The sequence below is a fragment of the Brienomyrus brachyistius genome, chromosome 5, assembly GCF_023856365.1.
Source record: "Brienomyrus brachyistius isolate T26 chromosome 5, BBRACH_0.4, whole genome shotgun sequence".
NCBI classification, from domain to species: Eukaryota; Metazoa; Chordata; class Actinopteri; order Osteoglossiformes; family Mormyridae; genus Brienomyrus; species Brienomyrus brachyistius.
In genome coordinates this window covers 31,493,827-31,517,056 of record NC_064537.1, presented here as the reverse complement: position 1 = coordinate 31,517,056, position 23,230 = coordinate 31,493,827, and the positions used below count along the sequence as shown (strand labels likewise).

The window sequence follows — 23,230 nt, the reverse complement described above, 5'->3', positions numbered from 1 at the left end:
CTGATTGAGGTGGGAAGTAATCTGCACACCAGATTCAGGATGTCCTGGGGCAGTCAGAGACGGTAGTTTGAGAACCGCAAAACTGTAGGTTTTGAGCCTGTTGCACAGTGGGACGAGCACGGCGCCATCTCACCTGGACTGGCCTGCTCCTGTGACATTTTCCTTAGGATCTCATTCTGCTTGGCGCTGAGGGCCTGTAGGCGACTCAGCTCCTCGGTCAGTTCGGTGTAGGCCAGCGCCAGGTTCACCCTGAAGAATATCAGCCAGCAGGCGAATGTAAGCCGGGCACATGGTCAATAATTGCAAACAATAATGCGCATCCAAGGCAAAAAGAAGGATGAAAGAACGTAAGAATGTGTTTTTCTCAACCCAGTCCTCATGGACTCCCATGCAGTCCACGTTTTTGCTCTGTTCCAGCTCCCAGCCAATCCAGAATGCCTGATACCCGGTACAGGTCTGTTGGGAGCTGGGAGAGAGCAAAAATGTGGACTGTCTGGGGCGGGGGGATCTCTGAAGATTGGGTTGAGAAACACATCTTTAATAGCTTTTATACCTTACAAATCAAACACATGACAAACCAAAACCTATTACTTCTTCATTAGCAAAGCAGCTCGTGGAATTATGTTCAGCACAGTAAACATCACAAAAAGGATAATTCCTGTGCATTGAGGTGACAGCAAATCTAGTGCAGTTCAGGAACCTATAATGTGGATTCTTTAAAAATACAAATTGGTAAAGGGGTGAAATGGATTCATGTATAAAAGTATGTATATTTCATTGTAAATAAATCAGAGGAAAATTTGTGAAAGCACTATTTAAAAAATCTAAATATTAGGTATCTATTACTTGCTCATTTACTTAAAACTGACGTTTTTTCAGTAGTTTGTACAAATGCCTTAAAAACAATCAAAGACTTCTATTATACAAGGTCTTTGTGGGAATAATTCTTTCTATAAATGACAGGCATTGTATTGAGAAAACTAGGCACTTTGTGTTGTTACAGAATCAAAATATTTTTTAACTAATTATAAATGTAATAATTTGTCTGTCTGACTAAGATGCGAACCACCACAGAGCTGCGCTGGAATGACTGGCTCAGCAGTGAAGTCACAAGCTCAGCACACATCAGAGAGGCCGCAAAAAGACATGAACAGCAAGTAGAGCAAAATAACCAAATGTATCATTCTTACTGGTTTTCTTGGGTTTGAAGATGAGGGCGCAGCCACGAAAACGGAACTTCCCTTATATGTGTCCACCATACTCTGCTCTCCATACCACATTACAGGCATTAATGGCTAACATAACTGTAAAGGTTCGGCTTTCCTTCCGAAAAGCTCCTTGATCGGTGATCAGTCTCGCCACTCGCTCACATTTGCAGGAAAAAGGCCCAGTATGACTATTAGCTTTTGCAGAACCTGCACTTACTGGCTGGTATAGTTTGCTCTGTCTTGAGGTCATTTGGAAAGTCTTTGCATCAGTAACTCTATGTACAGTAGTCCTTATGACAGTCTGGCTTAGACTGGAAGTGTGACTTGAACAATTAGGACAATTAGCATAGGTTTTTCTGCTATTACCATAGCCCTGTATCAATGCTAATCTTCCACTTGAGGACATGAGAGGCAGGAGGTGACATCACTTCTGGGGAATTTGTTGAATGATTAAAATAGCAAACGTTGAATTTGTACTAAAACAGATGTGGTGATCACAGTCCCCTTCAGCACACAAATGCCAAGTTATTTGCGATGTTTTTAAAAATACAATCAGAACATTATAGGACAGTACAGATTTGTCGTCTTGAAGTTTCTCTTTTTCTATTATGAGTTAATCTGCTGAAAAATGAGCGGTTTGCTTCATTCATGGATCTATTTGATCCAACTGAATGCACGGCAGAACAGAAAATGAGAGCGATGCCTGAAAGTCGAATCATAACAAACCCACATTAGCGGTGAGAAGCTCCTTTCAGAAACAGAGTAGGACCCTGCTGCAAGCGTCTCTTTGGCTTCACGGAGCCGAGGCCGTCTCCAAAGAGCCCCAACCCCGACTGCAAGCGTTTCTTTGGCTTCACTGCGCCGAGGCCGTCTCCAAAGAGCCCCAACCCCGACTGCAAGCGTCTCTTTGGCTTCACTGCACCGAGGCCGTCTCCAAAGAGCCCCAACTCCAACTGCAAGCGTCTCTTTGGCTTCACTGCACCGAGGCCGTCTCCAGAGCCCCAACTCCAACTGCAAGCGTCTCTTTGGCTTCACTGCACCGAGGCCGTCTCCAAAGAGCCCCAACTCCAACTGCAAGCGTCTCTTTGGCTTGACTGTGCCGAGGCCGTCTCCAAAGAGCCCAACCCCTACTGCAAGCGTTTCTTTGGCTTCACTGCGCCGAGGCCGTCTTCAAAGAGCCCCAACCCCGACTGCAAGCGTTTCTTTGGCTTCACTGCGCCGAGGCCGTCTCCAAAGAGCCCCAACCCCTACTGCAAGCGTTTCTTTGGCTTCACTGCGCCGAGGCCGTCTCCAAAGAGCCCCAACCCCGACTGCAAGCGTTTCTTTGGCTTCACGGAGCCGAGGCCGTCTCCAAAGAGCCCCAACTCCAACTGTAAGCGTCTCTTTGGCTTCACTGCATCGAGGCCGTCTCCAAAGAGCACCAACTCCTACTGCAAGCGTCTCTTTGGTGTCACTGCACCGAGGCCGTCTCCAAAGAGCCTCAACCCCTACTGCAAGCGTTTCATTGGCTTCACAGAGCCGAGGCCGTCTCCAAAGAGCCCCAACTCCAACTGCAAGCGTCTCTTTGGCTTCACTGCACTGAGGCCGTCTCCAAAGAGCCCCAACTCCAACTGCAAGCGTCTCTTTGGCTTCACTGCACCGAGGCCGTCTCCAAAGAGCCCCAACTCCAACTGCAAGCGTCTCTTTGGCTTCACTGTGCCGAGGCCGTCTCCAAAGAGCCCAACCCCTACTGCAAGCGTCTCTTTGGCTTCACTGCACCGAGGCCGTCTCCAAAGAGCCCCAACCCCTACTGCAAGCGTCTCTTTGGCTTCAATGCGCCGAGGCCGTCTCCAAAGAGCCCCAACCCCGACTGCAAGCGTCTCTTTGGCTTCACTGCGCCGAGGCCGTCTCCAAAGAGCCCCAACCCCTACTGCAAGCGTCTCTTTGGCTTCACTGCGCCGAGGCCGTCTCCAAAGAGCCCCAACTCCAACTGCAAGCGTCTCTTTGGCTTCACTGCACTGAGGCCGTCTCCAAAGAGCCCCAACTCCAACTGCAAGCGTCTCTTTGGCTTCACTGCACCGAGGCCGTCTCCAAAGAGCCCCAACTCCAACTGCAAGCGTCTCTTTGGCTTCACTGTGCCGAGGCCGTCTCCAAAGAGCCCAACCCCTACTGCAAGCGTCTCTTTGGCTTCACTGCACCGAGGCCATCTCCAAAGAGCCCAACTCCAACTGCAAGCGTCTCTTTGGCTTCACTGCACCGAGGCCGTCTCCAAAGAGCCTCAACCCCTACTGCAAGCGTCTCTTTGGCTTCACGGAGCCGAGGCCGTCTCCAAAGAGCCCAACCCCTACTGCAAGCGTCTCTTTGGCTTCACTGCACCGAGGCCGTCTCCAAAGAGCCCCAACCCCTACTGCAAGCGTCTCTTTGGCTTCAATGCGCCGAGGCCGTCTCCAAAGAGCCCCAACCCCGACTGCAAGCGTCTCTTTGGCTTCACTGCGCCGAGGCCGTCTCCAAAGAGCCCCAACCCCTACTGCAAGCGTCTCTTTGGCTTCACTGCGCCGAGGCCGTCTCCAAAGAGCCCCAACCCCTACTGCAAGCGTCTCTTTGGCTTCACTGCGCCGAGGCCGTCTCCAAAGAGCCCCAACCCCGACTGCAAGCGTCTCTTTGGCTTCACTGCGCCGAGGCCGTCTCCAAAGAGCCCCAACGCCGACTGCAAGCGTCTCTTTGGCTTCACTGCGCCGAGGCCGTCTCCAAAGAGCCCCAACCCCGACTGCAAGCGTCTCTTTGGCTTCACTGCGCCGAGGCCGTCTCCAAAGAGCCCCAACCCCGACTGCAAGCGTCTCTTTAGCTTCACTGCGCTGAGGCCGTCTCCAAAGAGCCCCAACTCCAACTGCAAGCGTCTCTTTGGCTTCACTGCACCGAGGCCGTCTCCAAAGAGCCCCAACTCCAACTGCAAGCGTCTCTTTGGCTTCACTGTGCCGAGGCCGTCTCCAAAGAGCCCAACCCCTACTGCAAGCGTCTCTTTGGCTTCACTGCACCGAGGCCATCTCCAAAGAGCCCAACTCCAACTGCAAGCGTCTCTTTGGCTTCACTGCACCGAGGCCGTCTCCAAAGAGCCTCAACCCCTACTGCAAGCGTCTCTTTGGCTTCACGGAGCCGAGGCCGTCTCCAAAGAGCCCAACCCCTACTGCAAGCGTCTCTTTGGCTTCACTGCACCGAGGCCGTCTCCAAAGAGCCCCAACCCCTACTGCAAGCGTCTCTTTGGCTTCAATGCGCCGAGGCCGTCTCCAAAGAGCCCCAACCCCGACTGCAAGCGTCTCTTTGGCTTCTCTGCGCCGAGGCCGTCTCCAAAGAGCCCCAACCCCTACTGCAAGCGTCTCTTTGGCTTCACTGCGCCGAGGCCGTCTCCAAAGAGCCCCAACCCCTACTGCAAGCGTCTCTTTGGCTTCACTGCACCGAGGCCGTCTCCAAAGAGCCCCAACCCCGACTGCAAGCGTCTCTTTGGCTTCACTGCGCCGAGGCCGTCTCCAAAGAGCCCCAACGCCGACTGCAAGCGTCTCTTTGGCTTCACTGCGCCGAGGCCGTCTCCAAAGAGCCCCAACCCCGACTGCAAGCGTCTCTTTGGCTTCACTGCGCCGAGGCCGTCTCCAAAGAGCCCCAACCCCGACTGCAAGCGTCTCTTTAGCTTCACTGCGCCGAGGCCGTCTCCAAAGAGCCCCAACCCCGACTGCAAGCGTCTCTTTAGCTTCACTGCGCTGAGGCCGTCTCCAAAGAGCCCTAACCCCGACTGCAAGCGTTTCTTTGGCTTCACTGCGCCGAGGCCGTCTCCAAAGAGCCCCAACCCCTACTGCAAGCGTTTCTTTGGCTTCACTGCGCCGAGGCCATCTCCAAAGAGCCCCAACTCCGACTGCAAGCGTTTCTTTGGCTTCACTGCGCCGAGGTCGTCTCCAAAGAGCCCCAACTCTGACTGCAAGCGTTTCTTTGGCTTCACTGCGCCGAGGCCGTCTCCAAAGAGCCCCAACCCCTACTGCAAGCGTCTGTTTGGCTTCACTGCACCGAGGCCGTCTCCAAAGAGCCCCAACTCCTACTGCAAGCGTCTCTTTGGCTTCACTGCGCCGAGGCCGTCTCCAAAGAGCCCCAACCCCGACTGCAAGCGTTTCTTTGGCTTCACTGTGCCGAGGCCGTCTCCAAAGAGCCCCAACCCCGACTGCAAGCGTTTCTTTGGCTTCACTGCACCGAGGCCGTCTCCAAAGAGCCCCAACTCCTGCTGCAAGCGTCTCTTTGGCTTCACTGCACCGAGGCCGTCTCCAAAGAGCCCCAACTCCTGCTGCAAGCGTCTCTTTGGCTTCACGGTGCGGAGGCCGTCTCCAAAGAGCCCCAACTCCTACTGCAAGCGTCTCTTTGGCTTCACTGCACCGAGGCCATCTCCAAAGAGCCCCAACTCCTGCTGCAAGCGTCTCTTTGGCTTCACGGCGCTGAGGCCGTCTCCAAAGAGCCCCAACTCCTACTGCAAGCGTCTCTTTGGCTTCACGGAGCCGAGGCCGTCTCCAAAGAGCCCCAACCCCGACTGCAAGCGTTTCTTTGGCTTCACTGCGCCGAGGCCGTCTCCAAAGAGCCCCAACCCCGATTGCAAGTGTTTCTTTGGCTTCACTGCACCGAGGCCGTCTCCAAAGAGCCCCAACCCCTACTGCAAGCGTCTCTTTGGCTTCACTGCACCGAGGCCGTCTCCAAAGAGCCCCAACCCCGATTGCAAGTGTTTCTTTGGCTTCATGGAGCCGAGGCTGTCTCCCAAGAGCCCCAACTCCTACTGCAAGCGTCTCTTTGGCTTCACTGCACCGAGGCCGTCTCCAAAGAGCCCCAACTCCTACTGCAAGCGTCTCTTTGGTTTCACGGCGCTGAGGCCGTCTCCAAAGAGCCCCAACTCCTACTGCAAGCGTCTCTTTGGTTTCACGGCGCAGAGGCCGTCTCCAAAGAGCCCCAACCCCTGCTGCTATTCACCAACACTCAGGCCTCCAGGTTTGTTTTTCAGAAGCTACCCGCTGTTCTATTTTCTGCATCCAAACCACAGAAGCACACAAGAAATCTATGCTTCGACAGGCAACCGTTTTGTCCTGTATTTCAAAATTCACAGCAGCAAGGTTGCAAAAACCTCCAGAAATCTAAAAACATACATGGTGAAAAGCTTAAGATCTCAGCAATGACTTTCAGCAACTATGCCTTAATGGTTTTACTCCATATTCCCTAGTGTTTTGAAATTTATTTTTTTAGTCACACAACATTTATCACTAATGATGACAGCGACACATTCCTAATTAGACAGTCAACATATTTATGTATAAAAATGGGGTTTTTATGCCAGGTCCTGTAGTGTGAACACATGTTTCCTTCCTCTCTATACTCCTGACAAGCTCAAGATAGGTAAATTACTGTAGGTAAAATGATCCACATTAATGTTAATGACTAAAATAGCTATCAGTTTAATTAAATGCTTGCGTGAAGGCAGACTGAAAACCGGTGGCATTGGACATGAAATATGCCCACGTCTGATCAATAAGAATCCGCTGTTAAGGTGAAGATGGCCAGGGCACAGAGTGTCACCTGTACCATACACAGCCTGCACTGAGAAAGCCACCCTACTGCAGACCGTCTCAGTCATTTGAGGCAGAAAGCTGAAAAGAGCAGAAACCAGCCACTGTAATGTGGTCTCGTAATGAGCTAGTGAACAAGACATTCTGCCTGTACGGTTTCTGTACAGACTGAACCAGAGTGAAATACATCGACCAAATACCTTAAAAAATTATTACCATGAAACAGCACTGCAACAACATGCTGTTATCTTACAGCCTTTCCTGCATTTTTGCACGCTTTTTCAAAACTTTTAAAACCAGGACCTGAGCTACGTTACCACTAAAGGACAATGTTATATTCAATTATTTAAAACTAAGGTCAGCCCCAGAAGAGGACTCCCCCCCCTCCCCCCATTAAGAAGTTTAACTACAGGAATGGGGATCCGGGGGGGGGGGGGGGGGGGGGGTTGACATATTTTTCAGGAGGCTGAGATGGGATGTTCAATAATTAGCTGGCGTTGAAAGAGACAATTAAACCTTTGTTTTGAGAGAATAAATGAAAGGGAGGAGCCTTATGTACTGATTTGTTGGTGGCAAATGCTGCACAAGGCAGAGGAGAGGCTGACGTATCAACAATGCAGTTTGTCAGGCTTTGCAGATCCCAGGGAAGACCCTTGATCTTCTAGAAAATAATTTACTGTACCGGTTATGTGCACAGAAACAAAGGGACTAAAGAGCTCTAAACTGTTGGCATGGCTATAATTGGGACTGACCTCAAGACTGCTCACCCCTGCTCACCATTTGTCAGGATTTTTTCCTGTCAGTTTGTTAAAGTTCATAAACAATTCTTACTCGTCACATTAGCCATCAGCTAAACTGAAGATTGATGCGATCACAGATCTAACATCAGAAAGCCCTCACTCTCGTTTGCCCACCATTCACCTCTCCTACAAGTGCTCTCGATTGCTATGCATCTGGAGAAACGACCTCTGCAACCGTGCAACAAAAGCCAAGAACTCAACTCTCACCTGGAAGTGAGAGAGAATGAAAACGTACTCTAAGGTATTCCATAAGGCTCTGACGAAACGTTTCTACCCAGAATGGAAAAGGCAATGTGACGGAAATACTTCTTCAAGATCAGCAACATATATGTATGCACACACACACACACACACACGCACACACACACAGGTTTGTAAATATATCTTTGTGGGGACTCTCCATTCATTTCTATGGGGAAAACTCCAATCCCTACATAACGACCGTAACCCCTACCCAGCCCTAACCTTAACCATAAGTAACCAAACAAAATACGAGACTTTCGGCATTTTGACTTTTTTGATTGCATTCAAAGTTATTTGTGGGTACCTGAAAAAGATTCCCACAACATCAAAATAACAGGTTTGTATTACACTGCGGGGGGACATTTGGTGGTCGAGTTTGAGTTCATATTTCCCCATAAAAATAATGTAAATGAATTTAACTCATTCCAAACCCCCAAATGTTTGCCTGATTAAACTTATCTACCTCCTAACTAATGATGAAAACGATGATCAATATAAAACTAATACACACATGAAAAAGCACACAAACAAAAACAATAAACAAGAAATAAATGACAATCCCATAGTTTAAAGTGAGAGCAGACACACGTGCGGCACCTTCAAGTCTCGCTATAATTTCCTCTTTAAGTTCTGCAGTTGCTCTCACTACTTCCCTCTTTTGTTTGCTGCTGTCTCTGCTCACTGTCTTAGGGGCCATGATTACTGTGACACTAAATTTACTGCAGATAAGGCACGGAAAAATTCACATCGAACATAATAACGCAGCTTTCACATGTTAAACTTAGTCGAGAGGTACTGCAAGACAGAGTGATTCATAGGCAGGGGCATCAGAAGCATTTTGAATGTGGGGGGGGGACACACTGGCATAAAACTAATATTTTATGCTAAATGTGGGGGGGTCCAAACGAATAATTATGAAATGTGAGGGGGACACGTCCCCCTCAGATTAAATGGTGGCAATGCCCATGTTCGTAGGTACCGGCACCCTAGTAGGTCCGTTTACTTTTGTTTCAGCCAATCAGAGACGAAGAGTTGTAGTAGGTCTGTTTTGTCTCATTCTGAGTTTTTGGTTGAACTGTGGCTAGATTTTATCTGACCAACTCGTCCGAGGTCTGAATTGGTAGAGATGAACGTGTCTCGACACACAAGTTTTACCAATAACGGTCGAGTTCCAAGATTTTGGTCGAGGTACAAGTCGTGAAAAATTCAACTGACCTGTTCGATATCTGAGTTGGTTGAGTTCCAAGGTTCTACTGTACATCATATTATAAAACCACGTTTGTGAAATTGTAAGAAAGTGATACAAAAATGACCATGTGCAGATGGAGTCGATTCCATAATGCATATTCATATAAGCAAGGTGGGAACTAAGATCTGTCAAGTTTTGTTTGAAAATCTATTACAGGAATTTCACAGCAGAAGTGCTCCCTTAGGAAAAAAAAAGTGACAGTAAGAAAGTACAGTAATAGTGGAAGATGCTTGCATCTATTGTATCGTTCATGATTGTATTGCCTGTTTGGAGAATGCATGCGGCTTTGGGACCGGTCTGCCCGTGCAGACACTTTCTCATTAATACCTTTGCAGATGCATTGTATAGGTGATGAGCTGGAACTGATCAAATTCTGTGTGAAATCACACCAGAAACTGAAGCAATGCTGTAAAGTGGTAGAAGGAGAAAGGCAGCTTCAGCCACTTGAGTTTATTACCATGATAACTCAAAAAATATTTGCTGAATCATTTCCAACCATTGCAGAAGAACTGTATGGATGAGAAGCTGGAAATGATCAAATTTTTAGATATATCGCTTCACAATTAAAGCAGTGTTGCATAGTGATAGCAAAGAAAAGGGCAAGTTTGACGCCTGATCGTATTAGTGTGATATCTATAACAAAAACATCTGAGCGATCTTTAGCAGAAAAAACGCACCATAATTGAACCAAATCTGCCTAGTGGCAACAAAGGGAAGGTTAACTGCAGGAGACACAGGAACTTTGATCTTATTACTGTATTTGATCATTGATGGATCATATTATCACCTCACAAAACCATATGGATGAAAATCTACACATGATTTAATTTTGAGATGAATCACCCCAAAACTAATACAGAAGTGCTAGGTGGCAGCAGAGGACAGACAGGGTGACTGCATATCCTTCCAGGATTTTACAATTCCGCAATCACAGAAACTGATGCAAAATCAAGCAAGCTCTGCAATATTTGCAAATGCTTGAAAGTTTTCAAATGTACTGCAAGATACAGATAAATCAAGAGACCGTTTGGATTCAGACCAGGATATCTCCTGTGATTCCATAAACTCTCTCTCTCTCTCTCTCTCTCTCCCTATATATATATATATATATATATATATATATATATATATATATATATATATATATATATATATATATATATATATATATATATATATATATATATATATATATATATATATATATATATATATATATATATATATATATATATATATATATATATATATATATATATATAGGGGCGGCATGGTGGTGCAGTGGTTAGCACTGTTGCCTCACACCTCTGGGACCCGGGTTCGAGTCTCTGCCTGGGTCACATGTGTGTGGAGTTTGCATGTTCTCCCCATGTCGTCGTGGGGTTTCCTCCGGGTACTCCGGTTTCCCCCCACGGTCCAAAAACATGCTGAGGCTAATTGGAGTCGCTAAATTGCCCATAGGTGTGCATGTGTGAGTGAATGGTGTGTGAGTGTGCCCTGCGATGGGCTGGCCCCCCATCCTGGGTTGTTCCCTGCCTCGTGCCCATTGCTTCCGGGATAGGCTCCGGACCCCCCGCGACCCAATAGGATAAGCGGTTTGGAAAATGGATGGATGGATGGATATATATATATATATATACACACATACACCATGAAAGTCAAAATGCTTAGATATATTATTCATGCCAATGACACCAGTTTCGACATCACAATGCTCTACATCACGGTATGTAAAATTCACCGGCAAGAGAAAGCACTCGCATGTGCATGTAATATCTTCACATCTCAAGACACGGTACTGTAGCAAAGCAAAAAGCTACACAGCACTGCATAACGCAAAAATAGCAAAATGACAATACTACATAACTACATAATATATTTTGGCTAAAGACTAAAACAACTGAAAATTGTGCCAAATGGTAACAGTTGTACAAACCCATTTGTGTATATGTACTGAAACATTTGGAAATTTGTGTGAACCCTAATGTAGGAGGGTTACATATTGTAGTGATTGGGGGGTCTGGGAGGAGTAGGAATTAGGTGGGGGGCATCCAGGGGATATATGATGTCGTTCAACATGCAGTTTAATTCGATTTCATTTTAATTTAATCTGAAATATTTGATGACAAAATTAACAATTGAGGCTGAATTAATGAGCAATGAGTAAAAAGTCAGAAGAGAAAGGGTGCAAGGAAATAAGGGCTTCCATGGAAGTCATGGGATAACAAACCATCTGGCCACCTAATTGGCCAGACATGCAACAGTGACACAACCAGAAGTGCATGCAGGCCCTATTCCATCCTGCCCTAGCCTGGGGGCGCTGTTGCGTATGTGGTGGTGATTAACCTTACTGGGCTCGTAGCTCAAGCGTCATAAATGATATATTTAATGGGCAGCTCTCGCTGGCTTACAATTGACTTGGAAACGATCAAGTGAATGAAAGTTTTTTTTTTACTTTGTTAGCCTAATGGAGGATGTCCTATTTCAAATCCACTACAAATCTGATCCTAAATTTACACGGGGAGTAAACAGCTCACTAAAAATAGTATGTTCATTAACTGGGGCATATGGATGTCCTTCTCAGTCAGTAACAGCAAAGATTCTCACGCTACATTCTCAAGTTAATAAATCATATGGACTGGAATATAGGAACATTAATTTCACAGCTACTCCATCACTACATAAATGTCAAACTTAAATGAGTCACTACCTGTTTCAAACAAACAAAACAAAATACTCAGACCTAAAGGACAGACTGTAAAATAAATAAATAAATAAGTAGATGACGACCTTAAACCCCTACCCAGCCCTAACCATACACATACACACCATACACACCAAACACACACACACACACGTATTCTATCGGAACATTTCTAAAAAAACAAAAATAAAATAACAATCATCAAACATTAGTAAGCACTCCACTAATGAGCCACTACTGCTTGTTCTGTGATACATGCAGTTTTACCATTTCCCCTAGAGCCAGCCGTAATTCCTCCGGTGGTCATAAACTTAGCTCTCTTCACCTTAATGTTTCAAAAAGCATCACAAAACATAAAAATAATAAAAAATACTTTAACTGGTTCATAGCTTCTTGGAGGGCATTCCATTTAGAAGTGAAAACTACTTTAAGTTAATCCCTCGAAAAATACAAATCACCGAATCTGAAATGTGGCATACAAAAACTCACACTGGATACTCATATATAGTGCTGCATATTACATCACATTTTTCAATTGTATTGTTCATTACTGCCATAAGCACATACGATAATCATGAAAAATGACTTGGTAAGTTAAACTTGAAAATTCAGTCAATCACTAGCAAATTACTACTTCAGAGACAAAGCTAACTTTATTTTCCCTTTTAAGTCGAGTCTCACTTAATTTAAAAATATGTTATGCAGCCTATTTGGAGAAATCTTAATTGTACTAAATGGTACACCATCATTTTAAAACCTTTTATTGTTATAAAGCTGAACTTTGTATGTAGCTTACCCATGAATGGCATCTTGTCTGTTATGTAAAACAAATGAAGTGGGAAATACACCCATTGATTATCATTAATTACTGAAACACAGTTTTCTCACACGTTTTAGAATGTGTATCATCATTCAATTTGGATTGCAAAGCACATGAATCAAAGCTAAATCACTAGCATTCAAAAACATGTGGTCATACTCCTGTTACAATTATCGAAAAATATCTAGAAAGCCTACAGTGCCTATCTGCATAATTAAGGAGAAAACAAACTCGCACAACTGAAAAAAAAACATCGAAAATGATCCAGCACCCTCAGTATTTCTGATTATAAGTAAGATAAAAAACATATAAAGAATAACAAATGCCATTGTCACACGAAGAAACTAAGAATATCATAATGCTTTTCTAGGAAAACTGAAAACCTCTTACAAAAGCCACAATACCAATCAGACGAGTATGCAAAATTATAGACAGACAAGGTAACTTCCAGCATCCATATGAAACTACTCTATGTTTTTAATTTTAACTTTGTAAATCTTGAGATGATGGTGTGTGATGGAGGCTGCAGCAGCATAGATGACCTTCCTCATGTTCCTGATAAGGAGCCTTTATCTCATCTCTCCAACCAATTTCCTGAAATGCTTTGGTTTTTATCGGAACTTGACTCAGTCTGAAATTGGAATCAAAGATGGTGCTTGATAAGAAAAAAAAAGCACAGCAAGTGTCGAATTACTAGAAATGCACCAGCAAATATTTATGTCTCAGTAAAACGATCAATTCCTCCAAAAGCAGCCTGTATGAAGAGCTACGGCACAAACGCGATTCAGCGCATGACACTGGCAAACTTCAGTACAAACTGTGCACCAGTCAACTGACTCTTCAACTTGAAGACGTGTTTTTCTACATGACTGTGTGACATCATACACATGTTCTATATTGTTTGGTAAAACAAATTCTGAAAATTCCACTTTGTCAAAATATTTACAGACATACAAGTTCTGTTCATTACTGACCGGAGTTCAGTAATATCTTTGTTTTCTCCCACAAACTGCCAAAGTCAAACAGGACTCAAAGACATCATTGGAAGAAAAGAAGTCAGATTTTGAGGGTATATTGTTAGAAAATTCATACAATACTCACAGATTTATCAATTCTTAGACGCATAACAACAATGAACCATGCGGTTATTTCACAAAACAATGTTTAAAAGTAATCAATGAATTCGGCGACACTGCAAAAATCTGGGGTCTCCGGTCTAACAAAACAAGACCAGTGTTAACCTGCCCATGAAAGCACAGCAGAACATGCTTTTCTCCGAAATGGCGCTGAAGAATGTTGTCCAGTTTACACAAAAACTGTCACTGCCAGATGAAAGATCTTTGGCTGACTGGTAAAACACGATGAGACACCAATTATAGAATAATTTCCTGTTTGTTCACATTTAATTCAAACAAAGTTAACTATGCAAACTGTAAATATCTATGCAAATGTGATTTATAACCTATAACACAAAATTCATTATAGTCCTTCATTCGTACTTCTTAGGTGCCAGTGTGCATGCTAGAGATAAACAGAAGCTAACAGTTGATAGGCTACACCTTTCATTGGCCCTGTGTGTTCACTGACCCTGCAATCAGATGAACACTGAATGAACACTGAAGTGAAATTGTGAAGCTGTTCATATCAAGACAAAACTTAGGCAAAGTATATAATCAAAATTAATACTGAATTTACAATACACAGAGGAATGTACAGTTTCATTTTTTCTCAAGCACAAATATGAGGTGAGGCTGATATGTTTCTAGTTGAGGATCTGGGATCTACTGTACCAGCATCTGAAGATAAAGTCCCACATTAAAAGAGATCCCCCAAAACAGCATTTGACAGCATTTGAGATCTTTGTGCTCTACTACCCAGTGCCACAGGTACAAACATCATTCCTTTTTCCATCTGAATCTCATTCTCTGTGTCATTAAAACAATATATAATATGGAAGGTAGTCTCAACTAAGTGGGGAAAAGAAAACAAACCATCCATCCATCCATCCATTTTCCAAACCGCTTATCCTACTGGGTCGTGGGGGGTCCGGAGTCTATCCCGGAAGCAATGGGCACGAGGCAGGGAACAACCCAGGATGGGGGGCCAACCCATCGCAGGACAAACCACATAATTGCAAATGGGTAAAATGGTTAGCCCATAAGGCGGCACAACGCTTCTCCCCCCCCCCCCCCCCCCCCCAGATGGTATAGAAGAGGGGTCAACCTGTAGATCAGAGGGTTCTGCACCAGGTTCAGCTATTTTTTTGTGTCCATATGGTTTAATTAAATTTAGGTCAGGTTGGGAAGCATTCGCTGATGGAGCACGTTGCTGCAACCACCACACAGGGAAACTCCTCAGGATCCCAGCCGTCGATCCCCCAGGCAGACACAGTCTAGTCCCACCTTCCGGAAATGGCCGTCCATCTGCCGCAGCCAGGTGTTACGTAGGTGTCCTCTCGGCCTGACCCAGCCACTCGGGTCCTCAGCACTGAGGATCCTGTAAGCCGGATCACCCTCAGGGAAACGCGCCACATGGCCGTAGTGCCGTAACTGACGCACCCTCACAATGCAGGTAATGTGCCTCATTCAGGACTCCCTGAGCAACCGGTCATTCGGTACAAAGTCAAACCAGCGGGACCCAAGGATTCTCCGAAGAGACACAGTACCGAAGGAGTCCAGTCTTCGTCTCAGCTCACTCAGCTCATGTCTCACAGCCATACAGCAAGACAGGGAGCACCAGGACTCTCAAAACCTGGACCTTCGTCCTCTTGCAAAGATACCAGGAACACCACACACCCCTTTCCAGTGACCTCATTGACCCCCCATGCTCTCCCAATCCGTCTGCTGACTTCATAGGAAGAGTCACCAGAGACATGAATGTCGCTGCTGAGGTAAGTGAACCTCTCAACACGGTCGACATTCTCTCCACAGACAGACACGCTACTGATGACTAAATTTAAAATTAAAGGCCCTGAAGTTTAAAAACAAAATTGTAAATTACTTGCATATATTATTTTTTGAGGACCTAGTCTAAAATTTCTGGTTTGCATCAAATTTGAGAAAATGCTTGGAGGATGATGGCAAAAAAGTCAATCTAGTATAACCATAAAAACTTGGTACCAAATGATGAAACTTATTTTATTGCTCGAAAAATTGTGAAATTTTCAGCAAAATACTGTAGCAACAAGTGCCATAATCTTACATTAGAAGTATCCATTCATCCATCCATCCATCTTCTGTAACTGCTTGTCCTACTCAGGGTCATGGGGGGGTCCAGAGCCTATCCCAGAAGCTATGGGCACAATGCAGGGAACAACCCAGGATGGGGGGGCAAACCATTGCAGGGCACACTCACACACCAGTCACTCACACATGCATACCTACAGGAAATTTAGTAATTTAGTAGCAAGTTTTTGAACTGAAAATCTACAATAACATGTGGATAACATGCAAACTCCTCACACAAGGAGCCAAGGCAGAGACGCAAACCCCGGTTAATGGAAAACCATTGTTCTGAATGTTATAATTAATTTGGTGATTCATGTTAATCAGGGAAACTTCTTTAGTGTCAAGGTGGTGTAACCACCATTCATGGAGCTGTTTTGCTCTTACTGTGCAAGAGATCCATGTCATGGGAAATAACATCACAGAGTAGGACCTCTGACGGCCCTGACTGCTGCATGCCAAGGTTACAATATCTGATAATCTGACATTTTTAGTGTATGGTCAGATATACTTTAGATAGTTTACATGTCAAATGGTATGACCACAGGAAAAAACTGACAATTCATCATAATTATGAAAATGTACTTTAAAAATTATGTTTCGAACATTCATATAAGGCCATGTGCTTACATAAGTGTCCCTGATAATGCCCGTCAAACTTGATTTTAAATTGTAACCGGTTACACCATTTAACTCCTATCGCAAGCCTTTCTGTTTGAGGCCAATTTTGTCAAATATCTGTAGTTCATGATGGTAGGTAAATGTAATTTGAATTAACTTACTATTTGGAACTATTTTCAAGTGTTCAATGCTACATTTTTGGAAAATTAGATTTATCCACAACATTATCATCAAAGCTCTGTAAGGCTAGAATAAAATGATTATTTTTACAACCCTGGTGTTTTATAAATGTTTATCTATTATGCATATTTGCTTTCCGTTCACTTACACTTTCCAGCAATACATAATGTAATATATGTACATAATTTTATAACATAGCAAAATGAAGTCGGTGAACAGTGACTGTTGAACCTGAACAGTAGTTTTAAAAGACCTAAAACTCCAATAATTCAGTGATAGAAGAAATGTTACTCAAAGATTAAAATTGACATCTTTAAATACAATTTCTTAAATTTCTGCTATTTCATAACTAATATAGCATAACAGAGTCTCCTTTCCCCTAATAGATGGCACTTTCAAGCAAGGAAGAAGTTGCTATAGCCAAAAGAAGTCAAAGGCAGTTTGCACACTCACAAGCAGACAGACAGACACACGGACAGACAGAATGGCCCTGTTTACATTTGGTTTTAAAATGCGTGTTGGGCCATTGGATCGTAAGTGGGCAGCCAAGACACATGGCCATTGTTAAATGCGACCTAGTTAAGATTAGTTAAGACCTAGTTAACAGAAATGCCCGTTTACCATAGGAGTCGTCTAGCTGTCTTTGGAGTGAATCTTCTGCCCTAATGTAACTTAGGCGTCTGGTTTCACTTGTACTCCAGCTACATACATCAGTGCTGCATTTTCTCCATTGACATGCTGTCACCAGAACAACCACTATGTCCTGCATTGACGACGTATTTTATTATGACACCTTTGTTTAGGACGCATCAGGAGGCATTATTCTTTACACTATAAAAGATATGTGCTGAAATGTGTCCCACACCACCTTGGCAAGTGGTTTGAGTAACCAGATTATAATGCATCTTAGATATCGTTTATGTTTGGATTTTGTGCTGTCCGCTTGTGATCCAGTTGCTCAAGACACATTTTAAAACTAAGTATAAACAGGGTCTCAGACAGACAGAAACACACAGACAAATGCTCACATACAAACAGACAGACATATACACATATAGACAGACACAGACAGACATGTTTTTACACTGTCATTGTTGCTAGATATTTTTCTTAACTGAAATCACAATAGAAGACATGAATTCATGATTCTGATAGTTAGATTTCAAATCATCCATCCATCCATACATTTTCTAAACCGCTTATCCTACTGGGTTCGCGGGGGGTCCGGAGCGTATCCCGGAAGCAATGGGCACGAGGCAGGGAACAACCCAGGATGGGGGGCCAGCCCATCACAGGGCACATTCACACACCATTCACTCACTCATGCACACCTACGGGCAATTTGGTAACTCCAATTAGCCTCAGCATGTTTTTGGACTGTGGGGGGAAACCGGAGTACCTGGAGGAAACCCCACGACGACATGGGGAGAACATGCAAACTCCACACACATGTAACCTAGGCAGAGACTTGAACCCGGATCCCAGAGGTGTGAGGCAACAGCGCTAACCACTGCACCACCATACTGCCTGATTTCAAATCAAATAAAATAAATTTAGTTGACCTTGTTCACTGTCACACTGTCTGTGTCTTCAACAAGCAATGGCCATTGACTATAGAAGAAAATGGTCATGTGGTGTGACTGGTTTGTGTCAATTGGTGTGACCAGTATTTTTCATTAAAACTATGAAAATATAGGAAAGTCAATGTGGAATAAAATATAATCCTCTATTGTAGTGTAGTAATATTTTAAAACAATTTTATTTAGTAAACAGAGGTGTTTTAAGCATACGTCCCACTCAATATTGCAAAAAAAGTATAAAATGTTAATTTAGGGATAATGCTAATAAAATCTGTTTTTATGCAATATTTTTAAATGACTTTTTTTTAAGTACATTTACAGTCAAGGTGCATGGAATATTAAATATTTCTCATTCTTTTGCGGTTACACCATTAGACATGTTCAGTCGTACCTTTCATAAAAATGGTCCAAATGCCATTTCAAATTACATGAAACCAAAATGAATATAAAATGTACATTTTAACAAACAAAGACTGAACTGCATCATATTGCCAGACCTTATTTGTCACTGACCCATATATAAAAATACTCAGCAGGGCTGTCAGTCACTGTTCTTGCTTTTCATGAGTTCTGCACACACTCTCTGAGACAGTCATTTTCCTGCTTGCTGTTGGACTCACTCATAGACCATGTGGTGCATGTGTAAGCGAGAAATTAGAAATGAGTGAAGAGGACAAAAGCAAACAAGTACTTGTTAAGAAAAGACCATTGTCTTCCTTTGTATGGAAATACCAGTATTTTGCATTCCAGAGAGATGATATTGAGCAAAAGCAAGTGATTTGTCGGCACCTTTTTGTGTCTGTTCGCACAACTTATGGCAACTAATTTGACAGACTCTGCTGGTACATAATAAGTTTGTAACAATGCGTTATGTAATAGCACCATATTATGTAACGACTCTACAAAAAGTAAATTTATAGGCTACATTATTACATTTTGCAACATTCACCTAGAATTTTTATTATTGTCTTCATTATTATCCTCATTATTGGTATTATTATTATTATTATTATTTTTATTACTACAACATCAAAAAACAAAGAAATAGGCATGTTTTTGTGATCAAAAGTCAAATGAAGAATGACAGAAAGTAACGAGTGGGTCGGATCACTCATTAAATTATGAATGTGGTTACAAACTACTTTAGTTGCACAAGGTTTTGAGAAACACTCATTTATCAACGAATGATCTTTAGTGCGTGAAAATGAACTACTTAGCATGGTGAAACTTTCTGGGAACGCACCCCTGAAAAGTTATCTAATTAAAATTTGTAACATTCTGTCGAGTTGGTACATAATATGGTGTTATTACATAATGTGTTGTTACACAGTGTGTGACGATGCATTACGTAATTACACCGCATTGGCTACATAGTTAATTTTCAATTCAGATTTTCAACAATTGTCGTAATGTGAACTTTTTCTATATCATTTAGCCCTTGAAGACACAGAATACGTACACAAGACAGAATATTACGTGCTTATTATGTATGTTCCATATCACGTTATGGTGCGACAAAGCAGTGACAAAGGCAGGCTAAGCTACTCCGAGAAGGTAACTGGCACATTTCTATTGCTAATCTTGCATTATTGGGTCAATCTGTCAAACCTGAATGTCTTCTTTTAAGCTGTACTTGTGCTGCAGTCGTGCTGTAGTGATATTTAAGCTGTACTTGATACTGACAGACGACTGCATTCTCATTCGCTTTTAATTTGAATGGCTTCCACACAAACGTTGATTTCCCTTTTTGTACCTTGATATGCTTTGCGCCGTCTTCCTTCTGCCATATTGCTGAGCACCAGAGAAGGTCAATTTTAATTGGTAATCACATAGTCAGCTAATCACATAGTCAGCTAACAAGTCCAAACACTAACAAATCTTGGTTAAAATTGTTTTAAATCATGAAAATGTTGTGTGTCTAGAATACAAGTGCAGCATACGGGAAGTAACTGTACATGTAGGCTATATACTATACCAGTAGATGGTGTATTTCAGTCATGACTGAGGTACAGTACGGCACTCTTATTCAGTCATGACCAAGAAGTAGCCTGTCTCTCATTCACCCACTCACTCACCAAGTTGGTGAGTGAGTGGGTGAAAGACTCTTGTCGTTTATTCATGGTAGGTGCATATATTCAGTCCCAGGTTTAGTTTCAAGCCAATCATATGCTCGTTCACAGCATGCCATTACATGCCTCACTGGCTTTCACTGGCTCTCACTGGCCATAGTCGAGAAGGTAATTTTCACATTTCAGAGGACAAGCGGAAGAACGAATGTGATCAGAAGATTGCTGAGTCGAGTCCGGGCCTTGGCAGAAGTCACATGTCTGTGAGCCCATGAGCAAGGCCCTTAACCCCCACCTCAAGGAGCACTGCACGTTAGCTGCCCCTGTGCTGTGACCCCCAAGCTATGGAGAACAAGCTGTACAATGTACCTGTACCTGTGCAAATCGCAAATAAAGCGTGTTTGCTTGTTAAAGAACAAATTTGTGCAGGGAAGAGAACATAATTCATGTAAGGAACTCTTTCCCTGCTAACTAATTGTTTGAAAATATCACATAATTACACATGCGGCTGTTTTGGTAAAATCATGCACGAAATCAGCAGCAGCAATTCTAAGGGGGGGAATTGCCCCTTTGACAACATGCATGGCCCCCCTATGGCCCCCCAAAATGTGTGTGCTACGTGGGTCTGAAATAAATGTATTATTATTAATTTATATATGTGGGCTAAAATTCTGTGCGCTGGGAACAGGCAAAATGCAAACATAAGCACATTTTTTTTGCCGTACTCAATGTGAGTGCGGCGGTAGGTCAAGCAGCTTCAGCTGGTGAAGAGTGAAGTTAACGACAGAAAAAAATTATCAAGCGTGTGGCAGCAAGACAGTCTCAAGAAATCAGAGTAACATATTTGCAAAAGCTGTAAAATGTAACTGCAAAGGATTGCATAAATAATTTATTAGTTTTCAAAATTGTCTTTTGCTTCTTAATGCTGGCAGTGTAGTGTAAGTAATATGTGGAGGACATTAAGGTCGAATGCATGTACCTACAACTGCCATTGGACGTTAGCACTCCTTCAGTAATCTTCAAGTGTTGGTGAAGAAAGCAGCAGTTCAACAGCTGCAACATCTTTTCAAAAAGGAGATATTGTACATAAACAAGATAAAAAGCGACACGTTGTACGGTTTAAAGTCTGCCAGGCAACAGACCGGTGCTGCGTCTTGTAAACTCAGGAAACTAACTTATTTTAACACTTGAAGCACTGGCATCCAATAGAGAATACAGAATGCAAGCACTTACAGTTACAGACACCAGTACTGTAATTAGGGTTTCCACTTCCAATCGGAAGAAATGTGCGACTAATTTCATATCATATTGGTTTAAAATGGGACTTAAGGATTTATTTTTTAATAATGGATGAGAGACAACTCTACATGTACGAGAAATGTCAAACCTGCTCCCTGGAATAAGCGGCGAGGCAGCCATAGAAAAACCCAGCAACAAAAGCTATTGTCGGCATTTTTCTAGTGTCATTCACTACAATAAGCAGAGTTTGTCGTAATTTTTTTCTTGTAATTTTTGTAAGATTTATTTAGTAAAATTATATATCACTTTGCATTCCATTCAATTTGGCTTTTTTATGTTCTGAATCAGTTTAAGGATAATCATAATGGAAGCAAAAGTATGGAGCCTCAGAAAGGACCTGTGTAAAAAATAAATAGCTATTACTTTTGCGTGCTCATGAATAAGTTTTGCGTGCGCACGAGATAATTTTCCGTGCGCACGAGATAATTTTGCGTGTCAAAAGTAACAGCATTTTATTTTTTTTGCACCTGTCCCCTCAGGGGCTCCGTTAAAAAATGGAGCCTTTAAGTATAGAAATAATCACTTGAGTGATACTGCGATAATTATCAACAGAGATGGGAAAAAAAATTATCGTAATAAAATATTTGTAAAGTACTTGTTGAGTAAAAGTAGAAACTGTTTCATCTTAAATGTTTCCACAGCTAAAAATGCTGACTTCATGCATTAGATGCAGATATCTAATGTTCAACTGTTTCCTCCTGGATCTCATTTGGGTACAACTACTACTTAATTGTGTGTGTGCCTGTGTGTGTATGTATATATATATAGTATCCATATGATCAATACGTATCAATGAGCAGTAATAACATCACAGTGCAAGGATTATATGAATACTATGACAATAAAATAGCATAACAACAACAATAATAATAATAATAAACGCAGTACAACTCAGTCTAAGGAAGAATGCAGTCATACAGTCAAAGGGTAGGTTGATTTACTCATAGTTGAGCTTTGCCACTTTCGTAGTTCCTTTCATTTTGCAAAAGACGAACATGAGGTTTCCTACAGCTACAGCACCACTTTCCTGCACGATCACGGACAGTGATATTTGTATGCAGAAAAGAAAGAACCACATTTCTGTCTCATGTTTCTATAAACGGGTGAAAGATTCCATGTTTTAAACTAATTTGAATTGTCGTAACAGCATGACGTGAAAGCAAACGAATATGATATTAATTATTTAGACAGCTGAATGGCCTACTCAAGGAAAACCTTAACATTCTTTGTTGAAACACCCATCACAGATAATTTTTGGGCTATACTTTCTATCAGCCTGCATACACAAGCATTTGTGTTGTTGCTGAACAGCCAACCACATTTACAATTAGTACCTACACAGTACAATGGAAAATGAACTGCTGTTTTTTATAAAAGGGAAATTGTATCTCTGGGCAAGGACAGATTTGAAAGATCACTACTAACAAAAGCAAACAAAGGCTAAATCTATAAGGGAGGACACAGAGTCCAGGCTTCCCCTCATGTCTAACAACCTCATCTAATCCCTGGTGTACTTACAAAATACCTGCAAATATCAGGCCTTTTTAAAGATGAATCTCAGGTAATGGCCACACTAACAAAACGTCAGATCAACAATGAAAAAGCTGGTACGAAATCACACACTAAAACTGGGTAACCAAATCCATGTCAGGGAGGACATTTTGAGATAAGA

General features: G+C 43.0%; 2 protein-coding genes across 3 annotated transcripts in view; one reads left to right on the top strand and one right to left on the bottom strand.

The window, feature by feature from the left end:
- pdk2a (pyruvate dehydrogenase kinase 2a) overlaps positions 1-23,230 on the top strand; it is a 116,915-nt gene that overhangs the window by 11,902 nt on the left and 81,783 nt on the right. The gene's annotated exons all lie outside the window — the stretch shown is intronic.
- Positions 1-23,230, bottom strand: part of tbkbp1 (TBK1 binding protein 1) — an 87,849-nt gene that overhangs the window by 8,428 nt on the left and 56,191 nt on the right. For both annotated transcript variants that reach the window (XM_049015202.1, XM_049015201.1), the window contains one exon: positions 134-249. In XM_049015202.1, coding sequence (XP_048871159.1) covers positions 134-249 — 116 coding nt within the window. The remainder of the gene's footprint in view (positions 1-133; positions 250-23,230) is intronic.